Source organism: Anguilla anguilla, chromosome 5, assembly GCF_013347855.1.
Source record: "Anguilla anguilla isolate fAngAng1 chromosome 5, fAngAng1.pri, whole genome shotgun sequence".
NCBI classification, from domain to species: Eukaryota; Metazoa; Chordata; class Actinopteri; order Anguilliformes; family Anguillidae; genus Anguilla; species Anguilla anguilla.
This window is the reverse complement of record NC_049205.1, coordinates 60,543,214-60,564,600: the sequence shown is the minus strand read 5'-3', so window position 1 is coordinate 60,564,600 and position 21,387 is coordinate 60,543,214. Positions and strand designations below refer to the sequence as shown.

The following is a 21,387-nucleotide window of genomic DNA, read 5'->3' as shown; positions in this document are numbered from 1 at the left end:
ACAGGTGACTATTTTACACCCTACAGGTCACACAGTACTACAGGAGTTCTAGCGATTATTTTACACCCTACACATCACACAGTGCTACAGGAGAGCTGGTGACTATTTTACACCCTACGGATCACACAGTACTACAGGAGAACAGGTGACTATTTTACACCCTACAGGTCACACAGTACTACAGGAGTTCTAGCGACTATTTTACACCCTACAGGTCACACAGCACTACTGGAGAGCTAGCGACTATTTCACACCCTACAGGTCACAGAGTACTACAGGAGAGCTGGCGACTATTTTATGACCTACAGGTCACACAGTACAGCCAGGATTTGGTTCTGAACCATGGGAGGGTATCACTGCCCCGTGAACCAGTGGATTAGCAGGATAACCCACTCATGAGCCCCAGTAGGATGATCTCAGACTTTTATGGCTTCTTCATTTCGTCTGTACACAGAAGACAAAGAAAAATGTCACTGCAATTAATTTCTAAGATTCTCCCCAGTCTCTCATCAAATATTGAACTCTATTTCTTGCGCTGTGCCATATAACGGCAGGCTCAGGTCCTCAGTCAAGCCCACCGACTTATTATCTATCCAAATATCAATCCAGGCAAAATGAGAGCCATCCAAATGAGCCGCCTCATATTCCCCTCAGGTCACCCCTACCCCACACCCCCCCTTGGCTTCGGGAGACCCGTCAGGTGTTCGGGTTTTTCACGTCGTTCTAGAATCCGCGCACGTACCCCCATCACATTGACGGGGGTGGGGTGGGCAAACCCGCATCGACGCAAGCTGGGGCAACATAACAGTCCTGAGAATCCACCCAAATTCAGGGGCGTCGCTGCAGTCTGCATAACATCGGATACGTCTCCTGGTAAATGATGGGGTGCACACGTCAATCTTACGGGTGGCTGTACCCCCAGATCCACTCCAGCAAAATTTTAACGGCTCCACAAAGACCCGTCTCTCTCATGTCCAATATATATATATATATATATATATATATATATGCGTATGTTTCTTATACGTTCTCGCTCTCTTCCTCCCTATCCAGCAGTCCTCCATTTTCTTCAGGCCGCCATTTTATACGTGCATATCTGTGCATCTCTAAGTCTTTCTCTCACCACCAGTAATCACCTCTGGTGGGAAGTGGAAAATTATTTTCTAGACTTTGTTGTTTCTTGAAGTTCTCTCCCCTCGATGTATATATTCATAAAACCCACATTAGCATAGGGTGCCATTTGACATATTTTCTTGGCAGCTGCTGTCTGCGTCGATATCGACTGTAAAACAAGCAAGAATGTTAAACCCAATATTTGCCATCATTACTTTCTCTGGAGAAATGTTCTTTCCACCTCTCTAATTTTCTGCGGGGATTAACTAAATGTGGTTATGGAAAAAAAGGGCTTTGATTAAAGACTAAAAAAGAGTTGACATTGCTCTGATTCCAGCTTGTGTCAAAATATTATTCAGCGAGGGCTATGTTGAAAATAAATTTTAATATATTTTTAGGGAATCCTGTGAATTTAATCACTTACAATATTCCCAGCATAATGACTTTTTTATGTGCTGCTTGAAACAATATAAGGAAACAATATGCAGGCTTAATAATTCTTAACACTGAAGATTTTCTGAATATAAAAAAAGCAAGTTATGTTCCTTGAGAAATTAGGAGAAGGAAAATGGGGGAAATCTATTTGTCTCTTATTTGCAGTGCAGTCCATAAGTATTTGGACAGTGACACAGTTTTTGTTGTTTTGGCTCTGTGCTCCAGCATATTGGATCTGAAAATGAGGTTTAAGTGCAGACTGTCAGCTGTAATTTGAGGGTATTTATATCCATTTCAGGTGATAGGTGTAGGATTTTCAGCCCTTTTATACACAGCCCCCCCCCCCCCCCCCCTTTTTTTGGGAACCAAAGTAATTGGACAAATGAACATAATTGTAATTAATCCTAAAAATTTTTTTTTAAAAACTCATGAATAAAAGCTAATTCATATTAGGGGCCAAGTGTTACATTCCATTTACACCCATGCTTAGAAGAGCAAGAACCATAGTTCCCACATGGAAGATATTACGTAGATAAAGAATATTGTCTTATTGTATGTTTTTTTTTTTTTTTTTGAAATCATGCTTTCAAATGTAACGAAAACTTACTAAATGTGTGGATTTTTTTCCCTCAAATATTTATCTACCGGGTATGACTGCGTGGAGAAAAAAAACTTGAGAGCGTTTAATCTGTGCCTCTCAGCACTTCCGTTGGTTTGAAACAAGACGGTCTGCCTTTACAGTTGCGCTCTGCGCAGTGTTCTACAAAGTACCCGCCCCTCTTGGGGCACAGCGAGGTGATCTAAAACTTAGCTGCGAGCACGAGATCAAATAAAGCGCATACGTAGGCTAGACGTAGGAACGTAGAGGAGAATTTGCCCATGCATTGTTTTCACACGTGTGCTAAGTTGAATGGGGATGACAGGGGCAGGGGTACACCTTCTGTCAAGTTTTAGGTGTGTGCATCTGCAGCGCAAGAGCACATTGAAGTGTTTTCAAAAGAAATACCTGCAGTGACCAGAGAGAATCAGTAAGCCTACTTCCTACAGAGCTATTGTAGGCTAGCTTCCAACATCACGAAAAACACAGAATTTTAGTACAATTTCACAAGGCTACACAAGAACATCCGGAACATAGGGTACCATGTGCGGGATGGGAAATTAACACCAGCCACAAGCCACCAGTCCAATGCTGGTCATTTTTATCTGTGGCTGGAGAAGTTTGCCTACACAACCAACCACTTTGGCAGCTAACCATCCCTCACTTTGAGGTCCTGTTCTATTTCTTCCCTGATTACGTGCCTTTTTAAAATAACTGATAATAATGATATGTGAAGTTCAAACACACGTTCGTGATACTGTACTGCTAACTTGAATTGTACCATAAATCATACTCTTTGGGAAAACAACGTTACAATTAATACACGTGTTTATGTTTGCCAATGTTACTGTTAATTTACTCTTTTCTTCATATTATAGACGGAGGACATTGCAATTCGTACACAACTCCCTTTTAATTAAATGTGACCTCATTCATTTGAATGTTCTTGTCTAGGTTACTTGCCTAGCAAAAGTCTGGAAAATACCATCATTAGACACGTAGCGCCCTCCAGCGGTTACGTTTCCTGGACGTTGTTTGGGACCGTTAGAGACGCATCAGTCGAAATGCTATGTGCGCTCACAAATTCAGAGAAATCCCTTACGCTTTCCCCCAAGCAAACATGGTTAGGAGTTTGAGATGTTGGAGTGCGCCTCTCACTGGCGATTTACTGAAGATTCGCAGAAAGTTGTGGGTGTCCTGGCGCCATTTCGGATCTAACGAAGACTGGTCCTTTTAGCTCTAGAAGATTAGGGAAATCTAGGAACCAACATGGAAGCAAAGATCTTTGGCTAACCAAAGTTATCAGCAAGGAGCGTCTATTGGTATCCAGGAAGTGAGCTCACAAGTGGTTCGTGTGGGTCTGTTTCTGTGGTCGAAAAAAGCCGAGGTCCTCCCAAAAAACTTCTGCACAAAAAAGGTGGACCAACGCGAAAACAGTTTTGGGGCAGTCAACAAGAAGCTGATACAGATTATTGTGCAATGTCGGAGGCTCTGTACCTGAACACCATACTTTTCGTTGCAGTTTGTCCAAGGTGCTATTGTTCTTAAACATAAAATAGACGGAAGGACAAATACTTGCCAAACAAATGGATTAAAGTAAAAAAAAAAAAAAAAAACCAAAAAAAAAAAATGGAGAGAGCAGCTGAGAGTGGGGTGAGGAGGTTGGCGCTAGCAAATTCTGAAATCTTGCTTTGTTATTCGATGCACTTCATCTAGCAAGATAGCTTGTTAAAATCCTAAATAACTTCAAGAGGGCGGTAAGTTGTATTTTTAAGCTATATTTTATTTGAAAGACCGTTTTCTCTCGGGGGGGGATTGGTAACTAGTTGTTACTAGACAAATGTGTTGCTATGCGGTTAGCTTAAGTGGCACGATAGCTAGCTAGCTAGTCTACGTTAGCTAAAGTTAACTAAAATGTATTTGAGTCGTGATAAATCCTTCGGGATGTGAAGTAATTTATACTATTAGTCTAAGTGATGTCGTGAAACGCAAGCTGTGTGCTCACAAAAACGTAGTCTACTACATTGAAAAAAGAAATGACTGAACAAGAGTTTGGAATATTTTGTAATATGGCCTAAGTTTTCATGTTAATGTTATAATTGGAAGGACAAGAGTCAATGTCGTTGCTAGCCAACTACCACAGATAACGACATCTAACGTTAGCCCGCTAACTTGACACGGCCTTGCTAAAGTAAAGATAGCGTTAGCTAGCTGCTAGCTGGATAGGCTTCCAGGAAAGTTTTTGGACATGGTCAGGCCATGAGTCGTAGTTGGCCAATTGAAATGTTTTAGTGTATTTTAAGTGGCGACTAATTATTTGCTTGCGGGTTAGCCAGCGAAACATCGTGTAAGTTTTTTTCAGCTAGCTAGACAGACTAGACTCTAGCTAACTGTAAAAATACATAAGATAGAGTATCGTTATAATAGCGTTACCGTTACACCGTTAAAGGTCATATCAGTCGCAAGTTGCTGTAACTAACATAGCTAGCGAGCTGTATTTTTCAAAGAACCAGTGATTTGCACTCTAGTCTAGTGTATTTATAAAAATAGATTCGTATGGTCTAGCTAACCTGTTTACATGCGATCCGGCGTTAGACTAACTTTTGCTTGGTAGTTAAATTGAAGAAGGGGTTAATGTAGTCTACATTCTCTCTAACTTTAACGGCTACTTGCTAGCGCTTGCTACCCGTCTTTGATAAAGGAACACTGAACGTGAGAATTTTAAGTAACAACTTGAAAGTAAGGCTATAAGTTGATGATAGATTTCTGTATTTGTCTGCTAGTAATATAGACAGTTTCATTATATGAAAGCCATTGTTGCTAACGCGTCGTCAAGAGTCAAAACGGTTAACAATATCCAATAGCAGGTCGTATTGCATGTCACGCTACAGCTACGCAGCTATGTAGCCTTCGCTCCGTCCTTTGATGTTGTAGTAACGCAGATCGCTAACACAATGTGACATGTTAGCAAATTGCCATGCACTTTTCGAAGTGAATTCATTAGCTTGCCAATACATGCAGCGTATTGCGCACTCTCTCTCTTTCTGGCGTACCCACACCCTCTACAATGTTTAAGAAAGGTTTGCTAGTTGTATGTCCTCACGTGCCAAACGAGTTTTATAAAACAGCCACTACCCCGTTACTTTTTTTTTCCAATTGCAGAACCCGCTCACTGTAAACGACGCAAAATCACGTTGCAGATGGATTTCTTCTTGCCTATCTGTGTCGATGACTCTTTTGCTCAAGTGAAACGTGTCTTTCGTTCGGCGCTACAGGTGGTTTGGGCGATGTAGGACTTGTGGCAACGGCCTTTTATGTGCGTAGTTGTTGCTTGTTCCGTTGACCAAAATAACAGATGGTAACCAATTGTACTTTTATTTTCAGGATTTTTTCTTTTTGTTGCCAGTTTTTGCAGCTTGTTGCCACTCTTACATTAGGAATTGGAACTTAGCTTGTTGCTTTGCAAGCGACTTGGGGAAGACCGAAGTTGGTTTGGGTTTTTTTTTTTGGGGGGGCGCGGCCCAGATGCAGTGACCTCATGCCGTGCGGGCGATGAAGATGCTCTGCGACGCTGGGGGGGCAGGATCGTGACATGATGGGGTGCGGGAGGAGCAAGGTTCTCCCCGAGCCGCCCTCGGAAGTCCAGCTGGACCTGGTCAAGAAGGTGGAGCCCCAGGCCGGACAGGCCGCCGACCCCTACAGGCACTTCATCCGGGAGGGGGCCAGCGGCGGGGGCAAGGCGGGCGGCGGCGGCGAGAAGACCGGCTCGCCCTCCCCCCACCAGTCCCAGGGCCCCCCCGGCGGCCCGCCGGACCCGTCCGACCCGCGGCGGAGCAAGGCGGCCAAGTACCGGGCCAAGTTCGACCCGCGGGTGACCGCCAAGTACGACATCAAGGCGCTGATCGGCCGCGGCAGCTTCAGCCGGGTGGTGCGGGTGGAGCACAAGAGCACGCGGCAGCCGTACGCCATCAAGATGATCGAGACGCGCTGCCAGGAGGGCCGCGAGGTGTGCGAGTCGGAGCTGGGCGTGCTGCGGCGCGTGCGCCACGCCAACATCATCCAGCTGATCGAGGTGTTCGAGACGGCCGAGCGCGTGTACATGGTGATGGAGCTGGCCACCGGCGGCGAGCTCTTCGACCGCATCATCGCCCGCGGCTCCTTCACGGAGCGCGACGCCACGCGCGTCCTGCAGATGGTGCTGGACGGCGTCAAGTACCTGCACACGCTGGGCATCACGCACCGCGACCTCAAGCCCGAGAACCTGCTGTACTACCACCCGGGCGCCGACTCCAAGATCATGATCACCGACTTCGGCCTGGCCAGCACCCGTCGCCGGGGCAACGAGTGCCTGATGAAGACCACCTGCGGCACGCCGGAGTACATCGCGCCCGAGATCCTGGTGCGCAAGCCCTACACCAACGCCGTGGACATGTGGGCGCTGGGCGTCATCTCCTACATCCTGCTCAGCGGCACCATGCCCTTCGAGGACGAGAACCGCACGCGCCTCTACCGCCAGATCCTCAAGGGGAAGTACAGCTTCTCAGGGGAGGTGAGTGCCTCTGTGCCCCCCCCCCCCCCCCCCCTCGCTCTTCTCTCTCTCTCTCTCTCTCTCTCTCACTCTTTCTCTCTCTCTAAGGTAGTTGGGGAAGGTTCGGTGTTTCAGTGAAAGAACATCAAAAAGTCTTTCTTGCTCTTTTGCACAGTCTCTCTCTCTGTTAATCTCTCTCACTCTCTCTCTCTGTCTCCCTCTCTTTCCTTCTGTCTCTTTTTCTCTGTCTCTCTCTCCCCTGCTTTCTCTCTCTCACTCACTCCCTCTCATACTCTCTCACTCTCTGTCCCTCTCTCTCTCTCTCTCTCTCTCTCTCTCTCTCTCTCTCTCTTCTGTTCGCTCTCTTTGTTTCCATTTCTTCTCCTCTTCTCTTGTCTGTTTGACTTTATTTTCTTAAACTGCTGACGCACCCCAGGACTCCCCCCTTCTTCCAGGCCGGGTATACGCAGAAAAGCAGCTGTTTTTAGTTGCTCTTTTTTTTTTCTTTTTCTTCTTTTTCTTCTCTTTATTCCCAGGGAAGCAAAAAATATTTAAAAATCTTAGCTTTCAAATGTTCATTTGATTTTTAGCGTGCAGTTAGTTCACTTATTCACACCGGATTAAATACATTTTTTTGTCTAACTGCTGAAGTCGGGTATGAGATTTAATTTTTTGAAATGGGTTCCCCTGAGCTGTGAGACTTTTCTGTGTTTGTGCACAGCGGGGGGGAGGTGGGGGGGTGGGGGGGGCCAGGGATGTGTAATTTGAGAGGTCTTTGGGTGTACTGTTTGTGTGCGTGCGTGTATGTGTGTGTGCGTGGCTGCATGTGGGTGTGTCGGTGTATGTGCGTGTGTGGAGCTGTATGTGTGCGTGTGTGTGGCTGTATGTGTGTGTGCGTGTGTGTTTGGAGCTATGTGTGTGTGTGCATATGTGTGTGTGGCTGTATGTGTGTGCGTGCGCGCGTGTGTGTGTGTGTGTGTGTGTGTCAGTGTGTGTTTTTATTTTCACTGGAAAATGATTAAAGCCAAGGTTCTGGAAAACAGAAATGCCGCATATTCCCAGATTCCCAGGGAAGCCCCCTGTAAGCGTTCCGGTCGGCCATTTCCCGCTCCCCGGCGGTCTGGCGGGCGGACGGGCGGGCGGTCGGTCGGAGAGCGCGTGCACGGTTGCCATGGCGACAGACGAGTAGAGTTCAGGACCTCTGTGTCACGTCGTTTCCCCTCGCCGTGACCCTGCCTCGGCCGAGAAGCGGCTACGGCGGCGGCAGGGTGTTTGTCCAGCCGTTATCTGCGCGCCGCAGGTATTTGCTGACGCACATTGACCCCCCTTTGAATGGGAGAAACGCGCGCGGCGTCACGCCCGGGTTGCTGAGGGACAGCGTCGCGCTGGTTAGCGGCCCTTAGCCGCCGCCCCAGGCCGAACATGGGCCTGCGTTTCTCACGTCCGTGGAATCAGGATTGAAGAGAAGGCTGGACAGACTGAAATAAGGACCACACCTGCGCCTCTTCCTCAAACGGGGGCTGCTGTTTGTGGGGTTCTGAAGGGGGGAGAGGGGTGATCTGCGATTTTGCTCTGCTGAAATATCGCCCTGCTCCCGGCTGTCACACGGACCGGGGGCTCATCAGGAGTGATGGCTCCCGTCCCGCAGTGGCAGGTTACCTTGATTAAAACGCAGTTTAAAAAAAAAAAAAAAAAAAAAAAAAGAATAAGAAAAAAAAAATTTGTTTTATGCGCAGTAATATATGCATGCCTGTTCAGGATCTGTGTGAGTGTGTATATGTGTGTGTGTGCATGCAAGTGGTGTGTGTGTGTGCGAGAGAGAGAGAGAGAGTGAATGTGTGTGCGTGTGTCTGTGTGTGTGTGGATATATATATGTGTGTGTGTGCGCGTGTGTGACAGTATGCGTGTCTGAGTGCGAGTGTGTGTGTGTATGTGTGTCAGTGTGAGTATGTGTGTGTGTGCCTGTGTGTGGGGGTTGGTGGGGTGCACTGGCATGCTGAAGATTGTGTCGTTTGATTTAGCTGAGGCTGATGGACTCAGATGTGATGGATGCTATACCATGAAAAGTAATTTATGTATAAAAAATATCAGGTAACCAACATAGGGTGGCTAGATTTTCATCTTCCATCTTGTTTGCTCATGATAATATGCATACATATTTTTAACCACTGCTTGGATAATAAATAAAAAAAAAACATGAAATTGTAGAGGATTATGGTAGTCCACTTTATAGTGGTTGAACGCACAAGTTACCTTCTCTGGTGGGTCTAATTCTGGATACCTTTTATTTTTTCTATTTTTATTAATACGCCTGGGATTCAGTCGTAATATTTTAGCAAATCAGGTATTGTGTGGGGGGGGGGGGGGGTAATAAAAAACCAACATGCATTATCTGGTTTTATATTTTACATGAATCTGCCAGTGACTGACGTAAATCTGATTCGTGGAAACCACCAACTGTTGTATCTGTGGTTAAATGCAGAAAATAAAGTTTATCCAGTGCATGATACTTTAAAAGTAGAAATTTCTGTTTGTCTGTACGAGATTGAGTTAAATGTAAACATGTAATTGGCACTGGAAAGAAAAGTAACTGTTCACAAGAGGCAACATATAGGGTACAGAGTAAATATAATTGGTCCTAAGATGGAGCCCTGGGGAACCCTGAGAACAAATGCCAGAGATTGTGCCAGACACATTGTCAGCATCAGAGACTGAAAAATCCCACCATATTCTGTAATATATTTTTAATTAGAATTTCATATCCATATAACCCATATTACACTTTTTAATAGTGGTATTATGATCATTTTCTTTATTAACTTCTGAAGTACTTTGAGCTACAGTGTGTTGTAATGCTGTTTCTAAAGACAAAGTTTATTTCTTTGTTCTTCATAGTGAAATTCTTGCATGGAAGCTGTGGCTGGCTGAACTGAGCATCATGTTTTGTTTTGTTCTATAGCTGCGTTCTGTATTTAAAAAAGGTGTTTTTCTGTGGGTTGTCTGTGGCCTCAGAAGTAGGTATTCAAATGATCGAACGTATTTTCGATCGTATGGTATTTTTGCTAAATACAGCTCTGGGAAAAAATTAAGAGACCACCCAATATTTTTTTTGAAGAAGAATCAGAATCACTCCACCAAATTGTTATGGTTAAACCCTTCCTAAGGAAGACATAGTTAGTTTTATTATTTATTTATGGATATAAACTTGTTTAGTTTGTATTATTCAGTGTGAAACAACTGTGTATGACCAGTTGTAATTTCCTGTAAATAAATGTTCTGAATGACAATATTTTAGTTGGTCCGCAGTTCTTGAAAGAATATAGGAAGTTGAATTTCACACAGACACATACCCATAAACCGTGAGACTTAAGATTTGATGTGGCCTCTTCATATTTTCCAGCAATGTTTTTTGATTTGCTGCAGAGAAGTCCCATGTTCAACTCAAACCCTTTTCAGCAGGAACATTGATATTGATTATTCTATTGTGTAGCTCTTAGTGTTTATTTTCATGAATTAATGGGAAGAAATTAAATGTGCTAAATGTGCTGAAGCTTTTTCTTAGATTTTTATTTTATTAATGCTGATTCCAGTAACAGACTATTGATCTTACGCTTGAATAATATTTGCATAATCAAATGTTCAGTCACCTGTAATCAGGAGCAGTTAGGGAGGAATCTCATTTCTGAAATTGTCTATTAAATTAAAAAAAGGTTGCGAATGAAAAATCGTTGGGTATAACAGACTTGATTTCCCTCTGGACGCGGGATTTATGTGCAGGAGAGAAACGACTGTGTCTGCGTGTTTTTTTTTTTTATTATTATTTTTTTTTAAAACAACTTTATTCCCCCCTCCCCCCACGCAGACTGGAAGTAATCTAGCCGTGTGCCATCCGTGTGAACGCGTGTAATTTATGTGAGGGCTGTGAGTGAATCCTGCGTGTGGGGGGGGGACCTGTTTTTCACTGTATTTCAACCCCGAGTACAGCAGGTCACATGATCGTAGTGTCGGGGCTGCTGATGCGTTGCGAGAGCGATTTGCGTTCTTTTACATTACACGCTTGTCTGTGTTTAGTGTGTCCTTTTATCCACGGCGACATGCATAGATTGCAATTTTGCATACAGTTCGTGCAAATGAACTGTATGCAAAATTGCAATCCATGCGTGGTTCAGATTGCGTACCTTGCTTAGGGGCACTGTTGGGACTTGAACCCGCAACCTTTGATTTAGAAACTCAGTTCCCTAGCCACTATACTACAATGCTTGGAGTGACCCATTATTTTTTTTTTTTTTGGGCTGCCATCGTGCCAGCTGAGATGGTGGCGGCACTTCAAGACGACAAAAAAAAAAAAAAAAAAAAGCTTTTGTCTTCTTTTTAATCTTCCTTTCGTTCTTTAGTCCGTCCAAACGGGGCAGTGCAATAGAACCCCAGACGTCTCAGCCGAAGACTTTTTCAGGTGGATTTCGGTGGATTCACGCCCAGTCCGTTTCGTTTTAATCCGTTGTTTAAAAAGTGATTGATTTAGGCTATCTCCATTCCATGCGTCTGCCATTGTGTGTGAGGGAATAGGGGGTTAAAACCAATCAGTGGAATGCCTGTACTTTTAATGCACATCAACACAATTATAATTCATTTGCACAGTGTGTGATCTACAGTCAAAAATAAATTCTTTTCTTAAACCACCCCCCACCCCACCCCCGACACACACAAACCCCAGAGCCAGAGGAGGAAGCATGCGCCCCCGACACACACAAACCCCAGAGCCAGAGGAGGAAGCATGCGCCCCCGACACACACAAACCCCAGAGCAGAGGAGGAAGCATGCGCCCCCGACACACACAAACCCCAGAGCCAGAGGAGGAAGCATGCGCCCCCGACACACACAAACCCCAGAGCCAGAGGAGGAAGCATGCGCCCCCGACACACACAAACCCCAGAGCCACAGGAGGAAGCATGCGCCCCCGACACACACAAACCCCCGAGCCAGAGGAGGAAGCATGCGCCTGCATTATTTGCTGACCCGGGTTGAACGTGGTCTAGAATTCGTGGAAAAAAAGAGTGCAAGAGAAACCTGTAAAAACAACTGTGAGCTGGGAGAACGGTAGAAAACAACATGTAATGAAAAACTGCGGTGGGGGGGAAGGCAAGCAGTATTAAAGACTACAGGATGGGGGAGGAGTAACTCTATCTGATCACCGAAGGCCGTGTTGGTTAGATTTCTTTACGGTCAGTCCAAGAATGAATCCGTCATCCCCATTGGTTGACGTTGTTCGGGGTACGGCCTCTTTACTTTGCATATCGAATAATGACAGGCGTGAAGTAAGCAGTTGTGAATGTTGATTTTGACTTGTCGCAGGGAGGCTCTTTTTGAATGACCTTCAAGGTGCCTGAAAGGCCGGGATTGTGATTGGATGGAAATTGTGGTGTATTGTGATGTCACCGAGCTCATGACGATCTTTCACTTTGATTGCATTTGTTGGTGACAGCAGTGGAGCGGTGTTCTGTCCACGTCTAAATAATTGTCCCCCCCCCCCCCCCCCACCCTCCCCATTATTCAAATGATGCATTCTGGGTAACCCCCCATGTTGTCAGTGGCGACTGTTGCTGTGGCTCCACAGGGCATGGAGAACATGCTTTGAGTCTACTGCAGTGTTCTACTTGAACATGCATTTTTGAAGACCCCATTTTGGGTTTCTCTTTGCTGGTAACCGTCTGGTATTCAGTTCGACTAGTCACGTACCCGCTCGCCGTACCTAGGAGGCAGCACTGAGCTCAGCTCAGCTGAAAATCGTTAGCCGCACGGCTGTTTGGGCAGCGCATCTCCGATTAGCCGAGGAGATCGCGTTACTGTCTCACAGCGTTGAGCTCGTTAGAGCCCAATTAATCTCGCCACCTGACTCGACATTAAAAACACCTGGTTTCACTCGCACTCAAAATTGAAATTAACGACGGTTTGGTCGGTGTGCCGTGGGCAAGGGAAATCGCAGGTAAACAAACCGCAACGCACCGCAAAGCTGATGGCATGCAATTGATTTTTTGGCGCATTTTAAGTGAGGAAAGTTTGTTAATATTCATACAGGGAGGGAAGTTCATTAAGTGTTCCCGTTGAATGCATTCAGCACTGTGAGCTGTGTTTTCTTGCTAAACTTCATTTGTCTTTGGGTCCTGATGCACTGTGAAACAGTTTGCCAAGAGTTTGGTTGGATTTACTGTACAATTGCTCTGATTGGTCGTACAGTATAATGCAGGCCTTTTGACAGCCTACATACACTTGATCTGATTGGTCGTACAGTATAAGGCAGGCCTTTTGACAGCCTACATACACTTGATCTGATTGGTCGCACAGTATAACGCAGGCCATGTGACAGCCTGCATAGGCTTGCTCTGATTGGTCGCACAGTATAACGCAGGCCATGTGACAGCCTGCATAGGCTTGCTCTGATTGGTCGCACAGTATAACGCAGGCCATGTGACAGCCTGCATAGGCTTGCTCTGATTGGTCGCACCGTATAATGCAGGCCATGTGACAGCCATCCCATTGTTGGGTTTCATTTCAAGGCTGTGTTTTGCACATGTGCCCTTGAGCAAGAAGGAAGGCCTGAACCTCTTCAGTAAAGAGGCTCATTTATAAATGCATAATATGTAAAAGGCATGTGGCTTTGTCACCCTGATTGCATGCATTGAGCAGAAAATATAGGGTCAGGGCTATGCTGCTGCCATGGGAACGGAGTTGAGGGCCATGTTCTCTGTCCCTCAGTGACCTGGGATTGGTGGCAGTGGTCGGCTGGTTTTTGTGTGTGTGCTGCAGCACTGGTCAGAATCACTGCACATGCATGATCAGCAGGTGTTCAGGTGTGTTGGTTTTACAGGAACATTGTATACTGGTGTGTTGGGTTTACAAGTACATCGAGTATTGCAGGATGTTGGAATTTACCATGGGGTTGGGGGGGAATTGGGGGGGGGGGCAGTGTGGGGGTGGGGGAGGTTTATTTGAACTTTCAACTCATAGTTTGCTAAGGATAGCATATATTTCAAGTTCAGCAAGTAATAGTCACACTGATACATTAGCATGTATACTTTAGCTGTGTCAGTCTCTCTCCCCCTCTCTTTCCTCTTACGCAAACACACACACGTGCACGTACACACGTGCGCACACAGGCACATGCAGACACACGCACACACACGCTGGCAGCGGGTCGCGGGGACGGAGGCTTGGTACGCTGCCGCACTTGGTGTGTGTGCGCGCGTGTGTGTGTGTGTGTGTGTGTGTGTGTGTGAGAGAGGCCTCCTGGCTGCTGGCGGAGGCGAGGGCCTGTGTGTGTTTTGGCCTGACCGGCCGCGTCTCCCGCCTTCCCAGTCCCGCCAGGCCCAGTTCACGTGGCGGGGAGCTCTGTACAGACAGCGCTGCTCCAGACATGCGCCCTTCCTCTTCCCAAGGTCACCGGGTCACCAGGAAGGTCAAGTAAAAAAAAAAAACAGACAAAAAAAACTGTGTTCATTAAAACAAAAGAGCAGCTGCACATTTTAACACCTGCATAGGCACTCTCAGGAACGTATGGGTTTTCTGAACGCGCTGCATTTTGCACGTTTTCATTCACTGGAAGCTTTTGTGCAAAGAAACTTGCAAGAAAGGTCATTGCAAGGTCGTTAAGGGCGCACTAATGACAAGGGGGAGTGTACGTGCCTGTGCAGAGGGAGTGCTGTCGGTAATTAGAGCGAAGCTGGCCGGACTCTAAAGGAAATCGTGGATTAAATGCAGGAATCCTTGACACAGAGCTCTTGTACCAATCAATACAGCGGCAAATCAAAAGGAATTGGGAACTGAGTAAGCGGATAAAGTCTCCAGGCTGCCCGGGTGTGTTGTAGGATCTGAGAGGAGCCGTAACTGCCTTTGTCATTTTGAAAAAGAGGAGAAGAATGATGGTGAAAAATAGTGATCTTCAGAAGAACAGCACTGTGCATTATTTGATTGGCACTTGGTGGAAGGCGCGGTCGTGTTTGTAGCTGTAGCGCAGGGCTCTACGCTAACGTTTTTCCCAAGGAGCACATGTGCTCCTAAGTTGAAAAATTTAGGAGCGCCCTAATGCGCCCTCAATTCGTAGATGTGCCCCTGAATTATTTTCCCAGTTAGCACACATTGATTCTCAGGAGCAAATGCTCCTAAAATGGGAGCTCTGTAGAGCTCTGGAGCAGCGCTAAAGCTGTGTAGTTTCTGTCTCATTCAGCTCATTCTGTACACAGCGGTGGTCATGTGACCAGCAGAGCATTATATATGTCAACATTATCGCATCATCCTCTCAGTTAGGCTGTGATTCATTCATCTGAACATTGTCACCATTAATTTCACAGCCGGTCTTGAATATTAATAAAGAAAAAGCAAGAGACATTATTTAACCCAGACACCGGTCGTTGGCAAGGGCTTAGTGGTGCCGTAATTCAGGGCGAACACTTCACGAATGCTGTTGAGATTATTGCGTTTAATTGACGACACATTAATATAAAGTGTGGTAAGAAGGGCTGGAGCAGGAGTTGTGGTTGTGGGCTCGATTGAATGTAGAAATGTAGACGGCCACAGAGGGGAGGGGAGGCGTGCATTTTCCAGCGAAATTGTGAAATGTCAGGCCCAGAAACTCCCCTTTAGGATACCATCTCCTACTGACCTGGGCATTGTGATGTCACAGTCCGGCTTCCTGCTCACCAGGGTATTGTGATGTCACAGTCTGGCTGCCTGCACTCTGGGGCATTGTGATGTCACAGTCTGGCTGCCTGCACTCTGGGCCATTGTGATGTCACAGTCTGGCTTTCTGCTCTCGGGGGTATTGTGATGTCACAGTTTGGCTTTGTGCTCTCTGGGCCATTGTGATGTCACAGTCTGGCTTTCTGCTCTCGGGGGTATTGTGATGTCACAGTTTGGCTTTGTGCTCTCTGGGCCATTGTGATGTCACAGTCTGGCTTTCTGCTCTCGGGGGTATTGTGATGTCACAGTTTGGCTTTGTGCTCTCTGGGCCATTGTGATGTCACAGTCTGGCTTTCTGCTCTCGGGGGTATTGTGATGTCACAGTTTGGCTTTGTGCTCTCTGGGCCATTGTGATGTCACAGTCTGGCTTTCTGCTCTCGGGGGTATTGTGATGTCACAGTTTGGCTTTGTGCTCTCTGGGCCATTGTGATGTCACAGTCTGGCTTTCTGCTCTTGGGGGTATTGTGATGTCACGGCCCAGCTTCCTGGCAGGGCTGTCCATTCTCCTTTCCTCACAATGCGGCTGTGCTGCAGTGAGTCAGAACCCGGCAGACTCCCAGACTCATTAAACCTCTACAGCCTCGGCCTTTGTCCTCTGCAGCTCGGCGTGGTTGGGGGGGGGTTGTTTTGTGTCTCCTTCACATTCAGGCAGTCAGGCCAACCGCTATCTCCCTGGTGTGCATTTGGGGTGAGCCACAAAGCAGTGGCATTTCGACATCTTCCAAACGTCTTTATCGCTCTCTCCCTCCCCCCTCTATCTCTCTCTCTCCGCCTTTCCCTCCCCTTGATCTTGTGTCAGTGACCTTCTCTGTCTGTCCACTCTGGGTTATCTGTGTAATTCAGCAGCTATCTCCCTCTGCTGGACGCAGTTGGTACTGCGGGCTTTTGGTTAAGTAAATCTGGCTTCTCACTGTCGCCCTGAAGCAGTTCAAACACCCGCATTGTGTCCCACACAGTAATGCATGACAATGGATGAGTTGTGTGCGGTCAAAATGGAACCGATTCTCCTCTCTTTCGTAGGACTGTGCAGTATTTAAAAACTTCTAAGTTTAATAAACCGTTAACACTGGTGGATATGTGCTTGTTGTTTTACCCCAGATGGTCTTGAAATTTGCATGCGTATAAAAATGTAAAAATACACACTGAAATCAGAGACGTGTAACATTTAAAGCTGTGGCTGTTTCAACACTGAGGCTCTGCTGCCCTCTGCTGGTAGTGTGGTGTTATAACAGCAGAAGTCGATGTGCTCCCATAATGCAGCTCTCTCGGTGGTGAAATGGGGACACATTTTTACTGTCAGAATGTGAATTTTATATGGGGCTGCACCATTTGGTTGTTCATTTTAGAATTATGTGAATTAATCTACAGCAGTACGTTCTTGGTATGCTGTGGTAGTGCATTAACACAAAACTAATTGCAGCAACAAGAATAGGAAGTGAAGAGCTGGAAACTGCCTGGAACCCATGAATAAGTGTGATTGTAGGCATCATTAAGCATGTTTTCGCACACACTTCGGGCCTAACTTCTATTACTTAAGAGCAGCATATCTGTGTCATACTCCCTAAAAGCACTGTACTCTACTGGGTTTCAGTTAGCAATCAGATACTGACTGCTTCTATAGGAGCAGCAGTTCTGAGCAACTGCCTCTTTGTTAGTGTGTGTGTGCAGCGTCTGGTTTGGGTTGCACTGCAGTGATTGATTCTCCTGGTGGACTGGTTTTCACGCAGGGTTGCATTGCCCTGTTGGTGACCTGCTGCATGGAACTAAATGTGTTTCTGAAATCCAGATTGTTGACCCCCCCCCCCCCCCCCCCCAAAAAAATGGTTGTTTATTTCCAATGTTTATGTGGTAATGGCTGATTATTGCACATCGCAGTAGTGTTGTGAGTAACTGCAGAGTAACTGATCCCCCCCTCCCCCCCCCGCAGCCCTGGCCCAACGTGTCCAACCTGGCGAAGGACTTCATCGAGCGCGTGCTGACGGTGGACCCCGCCGCGCGTCTGAGCGCGGGGCAGGCGCTGAAGCACCCCTGGATCGTCAGCATGGCCGCCTCCTCGTCCATGAAGAACCTGCACCGCTCCATCTCCCAGAACCTCCTGAAGAGGGCGTCCTCGCGCTGCCACAGCACCAAGTCGGCGCAGTCCACCCGCTCCAGCCGCTCCACCAAGTCCAACAAGTCGCGGCGCGCCCGCGAGCGCGAGCTGCGGGAGCTCAACCGCCGCTACCAGCAGCAGTACAACGGCTAGCGCCGCTAACGGACCCGCACCGCCCCCTCCTCCTCCTCCTCCTCGCCCAGGCCACAGAGACCGCAAAAACACACGTCCTCTCTTTCTTTTTCCAAGCTCCTCTTCTCTTTGTCTCTCTCTCTTTTTTTCTGTGCGTTCGTGTTCCTTTATTTATTTATTGCCTGTGTTGTCCTTGTCGTTGTGTTTTAAAAAATTTTTTTATTCTTTTTCCTCTGAAAGCTAGCATCATCACGTGAAGCCTTAAGGCTGGAAGGATCTGTTGAACAGAATTCTGGGAAGTGAAGTTTTTTTTTTTGGTTGGTTTTTTTTATTTTACTTGAGTGTTAAGAAGACGGTTAAAATGAAGGGTCTGTTGAAGGAATCTTTTGTGTATGCTATCTACGTCCTTGCTGTGAAATTGTACGGTAAAAGAAGAGCAGATGTTTGTGAAGGGTAAGCAATAATAAGCATTAAAAATGCATTTCAGTTTAAGTTAAATTGGTAACGTTCGCCGAAACCTCAGTGTGTTCGTGGTGGCCAAATTTTAATTAAAATCATTCAGTTTCCATGCTGTCTAAATCCCATGGGAAGGGAAGGGAAGGGAAGAGAAGAGAGGGGAAGGGTTTCTTCTGTAATGCCCGCTGTTTTGTAGTGATCGTCTTCCCTTCGCAGAGCGATCTCCAGCAGTTCCTTAACCTCTCATTGTGTGCCTGAGAGTTAGGGTCCGAAAGCGAGTCCTCCGTTTGAGTGACAGGCCGTGTTCTGCGGTTCCATTGCTCCGCCCACAGACCCCTCGAGGGTTCGGCCGTCTGAGCAGTGGGCGGAGCTTGCGGCCGGGGTCCCGGTGGTTCCCGGGCGCCCGCGCTCGCAATCCACCTCAACCGTTTGCCTCTCGACCTCTGACCTCTGACACAGTATTTACTTCCTGTGCGCACTGAAACAAAATGGCCTCCTTGTGCCCCGGGTACGGCCCTGTCTGACTCATCCACCCACTCTAGGACTTGCTTATAAAACCATGTGCACTGGTCCTCCGTACACTCCTGTGTAATACAGGGAGCTCTGTTATTTATGCCTGGACTCTAGGTTGTTCTTGCAGTCGACTTCATCTGGACAGAGCCTGGCAGTCATGTGCAACAGCTGTAGCTGTGGGTAATGCAATGGAAACGCAGTTGTATTATACAGTGCTGAGTCAGCCTGAATTGGTTCCTGCTCTACAGTGGAAAAGGGGTTTTAGTGAGCTAGCCTGGTTCCAGCTCTACAGTGGAAAAGGGATATTAGTGAGCCAGCCTGGTTCCAGCTCTACAGTGGAAAAGGGGTATTGGTGAGCCAGCCTGGTTCCAGCTCTACAGTGGAAAAAGGGGTATTAGTGAGCCAGCCTGGTTCCAGCTCTACAGTGGAAAAAGGGGTATTAGTGAGCCAGCCTGGTTCCAGCTCTACAGTGGAAAAGGGGTATTAGTGAGCCAGCCTGGTTCCAGCTCTACAGTGGAAAAGGGGTATTAGTGAGCCAGCCTGGTTCCGGCTCTACAGTGGAAAAGGGGTATTAGTGAGCCAGCCTGGTTCCAGCTCTACAGTGGAAAAGGGGTATTAGTGAGCCAGCCTGGTTCCGGCTCTACAGTGGAAAAGGGGTATTAGTGAGCCAGCCTGGTTCCAGCTCTACAGTGGAAAAGGGGTATTAGTGAGCCAGCCTGGTTCCAGCCCTGTTGTGGAAAAGGGTTGTGATTGAAAAAATGTAAGGAAAATGAAAATGAAAGCCTGTGCAGTGACCCTATCAAATCAGACTAAATCTGATTGGTTGCTCTTCTGGCCGATTCCCCTCCCACCCATTCAGTGAACGCAGAGTGGCAGCTACATCCCCAACTGTTGCTGGGGGGGACAAAGTGTCTGCAGGTGTTTCCGGTTTCCTTTCAATCAGCAGCCCATTTAGGGCTGGGGAAATTAGGTCTGGGGACTCATTAGCCAATCAGAACGAGGTCTTGGGACTCATTAGCCAATCAGTGGCTTACATTATATGGTGAAAGTAAGTGAAAAGCGGCAGGTGATCCCCCAGGGTGCAGGCGGAGGCCCCTGCTTTAGTGGCTGTGCACTGTTCCAGGGTGCAGGTGGAGGTCCCTGCTTTAGTGGCTATGCACTGTTCCAGGGTGCAGGTGGAGGTCCCTGCTCCAGGGTGCAGGTGGAGGTCCCTGCTCCAGGATGCAGGTGGAGGCCCCTGCTTTAGTGGCTATGCACTGTTCCAGGGTGCAGGTGGAGGTCCCTGCTCCAGGATGCAGGTGGAGGCCCCTGCTTTAGTGGCTATGCACTGTTCCAGGGTGCAGGTGGAGGTCCCTGCTCCAGGGTGCTGGTGGAGGTCCCTGCTTTAGTGGTTGTGCACTGTTCCAGGGTGCAGGTGGAGGTCCCTGCTCCAGGGTGCTGGTGGAGGTCCCTGCTTTAGTGATTGTGCACCGTTCCAGGGTGCAGGTGGAGGTCCCTGTTCCAGGGTGCAGGTGGAGGTCTCTGCTTTACTGGCTGTGCAGTGTTCCAGGGTACAGGTGGAGGTCCCTGTTCCAGGGTGCAGGTGGAGGTCCCTGCTCCAGTGTGCAGGTGGAGGTCTCTGCTTTAGTGGTTGTGCACTGTTCCAGGGTGCAGGTGGAGGTCCCTGTTCCAGGGTGCAGGTGGAGGTCCCTGCTCCAGGGTGCAGGTGGAGGTCCCTGCTCCAGGGTGCAGGTGGAGGTCCCTGCTCCAGGCTGCTGGTGGAGGTCCCTGCTCCAGGGTGCAGGTGGAGGTCCCTGCTTCAGTGGCTGTGCAGTGTTCAGAAGGTGCTGGAAGAGGTTGGGAGGGCAGGACTTCAGTTGAAAATGCCAATACTCTGTACTTAAGCAATAAGAGTGCCCCTAACTGCTCTGTGTAAGCTGAGGATGGTGGCCCTGTTTTTTGTGTTTGTTTCTTTTTTCTGGAAGGAACGTGCACAAATGAAACTTGTGCACTGCTGTGATGTGCATCACTCTTGTCCCAGAAGAAAAGAAAAAGAATAGTTTTAATTTTTTACTCTCCAGTATTATGTTGACTGTGACCTTCTAGCCTTTGAATGAAGAATTGTGTTTATGAACTGATTTTATTTTTCCGTTGCCGTGCAGCTATTCAACCCCGATTTTTGTTTTTGAGTGCACTAGTTTTCACTAAAACTTATCATAAATGTTAGCATGCCTTTTTAGGCAACTTCTAAATGCACGCAGTGTTCAATACGTGTGTTTAATGAAGGCACTAAACCCCCCCCCCCCCCCCCAAAAAAAAAATAAAAATAAAAATAAACACTAAATGCAAAGCATTTGACGAGTAACAGGTACAGCACACTGACAGAGCTGTGCATTGTGGGAATTGTATGCATCGTGGGTCATAAAGCTAAAGTAAACAAAAAGTATTTGTGCCTTTAATGGCATCCATTGCTGGTTTCATGTCAAGTATGTTTTCTTTTTCCCACGGTGCACAGGAACTGGTGCCGTGGGCTATGCATAGCAAATTGTGGTCACTCACTCACTCACTCACGGACGACCTTTGAGGGACGTTTTGTGGGACACATGCGCAGGTGGTGCTTCGTTTAGTAGGACGCATGCGCAGGTGGTGCCAGCTAAAACGTGTCTGCGGAAGTGAGTGGCGCCTTGGGTCTGGACGGTTCCGTGCTTGTTTCTTTTTTTTTAAAAAGGAATGGTCAGTTCTGTTTTTACTTTTTTTAAATTGAGATTTTTAAACACATTTCTTAAGGGAATTAAAGCTGGTAGATTT

General features: G+C 47.2%; 2 protein-coding genes across 5 annotated transcripts; both read left to right on the top strand.

The window, feature by feature from the left end:
• The first annotated feature begins 3,116 nt into the window (after positions 1–3,116).
• pskh1 (protein serine kinase H1) lies at positions 3,117–18,197 on the top strand. Its single transcript, XM_035416707.1, has 3 exons — positions 3,117–3,903; positions 5,531–6,695; positions 17,335–18,197. Exons 2-3 carry the CDS (start codon positions 5,739–5,741, stop codon positions 17,650–17,652), a joined length of 1,275 nt encoding a protein of 424 aa, XP_035272598.1. The 5' UTR covers positions 3,117–3,903; positions 5,531–5,738; the 3' UTR covers positions 17,653–18,197.
• A 1,023-nt stretch (positions 18,198–19,220) lies between these two features.
• Positions 19,221–20,884, top strand: LOC118227097. 4 transcript variants are annotated; one of them, XM_035417229.1, is made up of 4 exons: positions 19,221–19,730; positions 19,802–19,898; positions 19,944–20,253; positions 20,306–20,884. In XM_035417229.1, exons 1-4 carry the CDS (start codon positions 19,640–19,642, stop codon positions 20,513–20,515), a joined length of 708 nt encoding a protein of 235 aa, XP_035273120.1. In that variant the 5' UTR covers positions 19,221–19,639; the 3' UTR covers positions 20,516–20,884. The 4 variants fall into 4 exon arrangements, 2 of the variants coding, with proteins under 2 accessions (XP_035273120.1, XP_035273121.1); XM_035417230.1 differs by having other exon boundaries at positions 19,944–20,884; XR_004765156.1 differs by having other exon boundaries at positions 19,776–20,884.
• Positions 20,885–21,387: the final 503 nt, after the last annotated feature.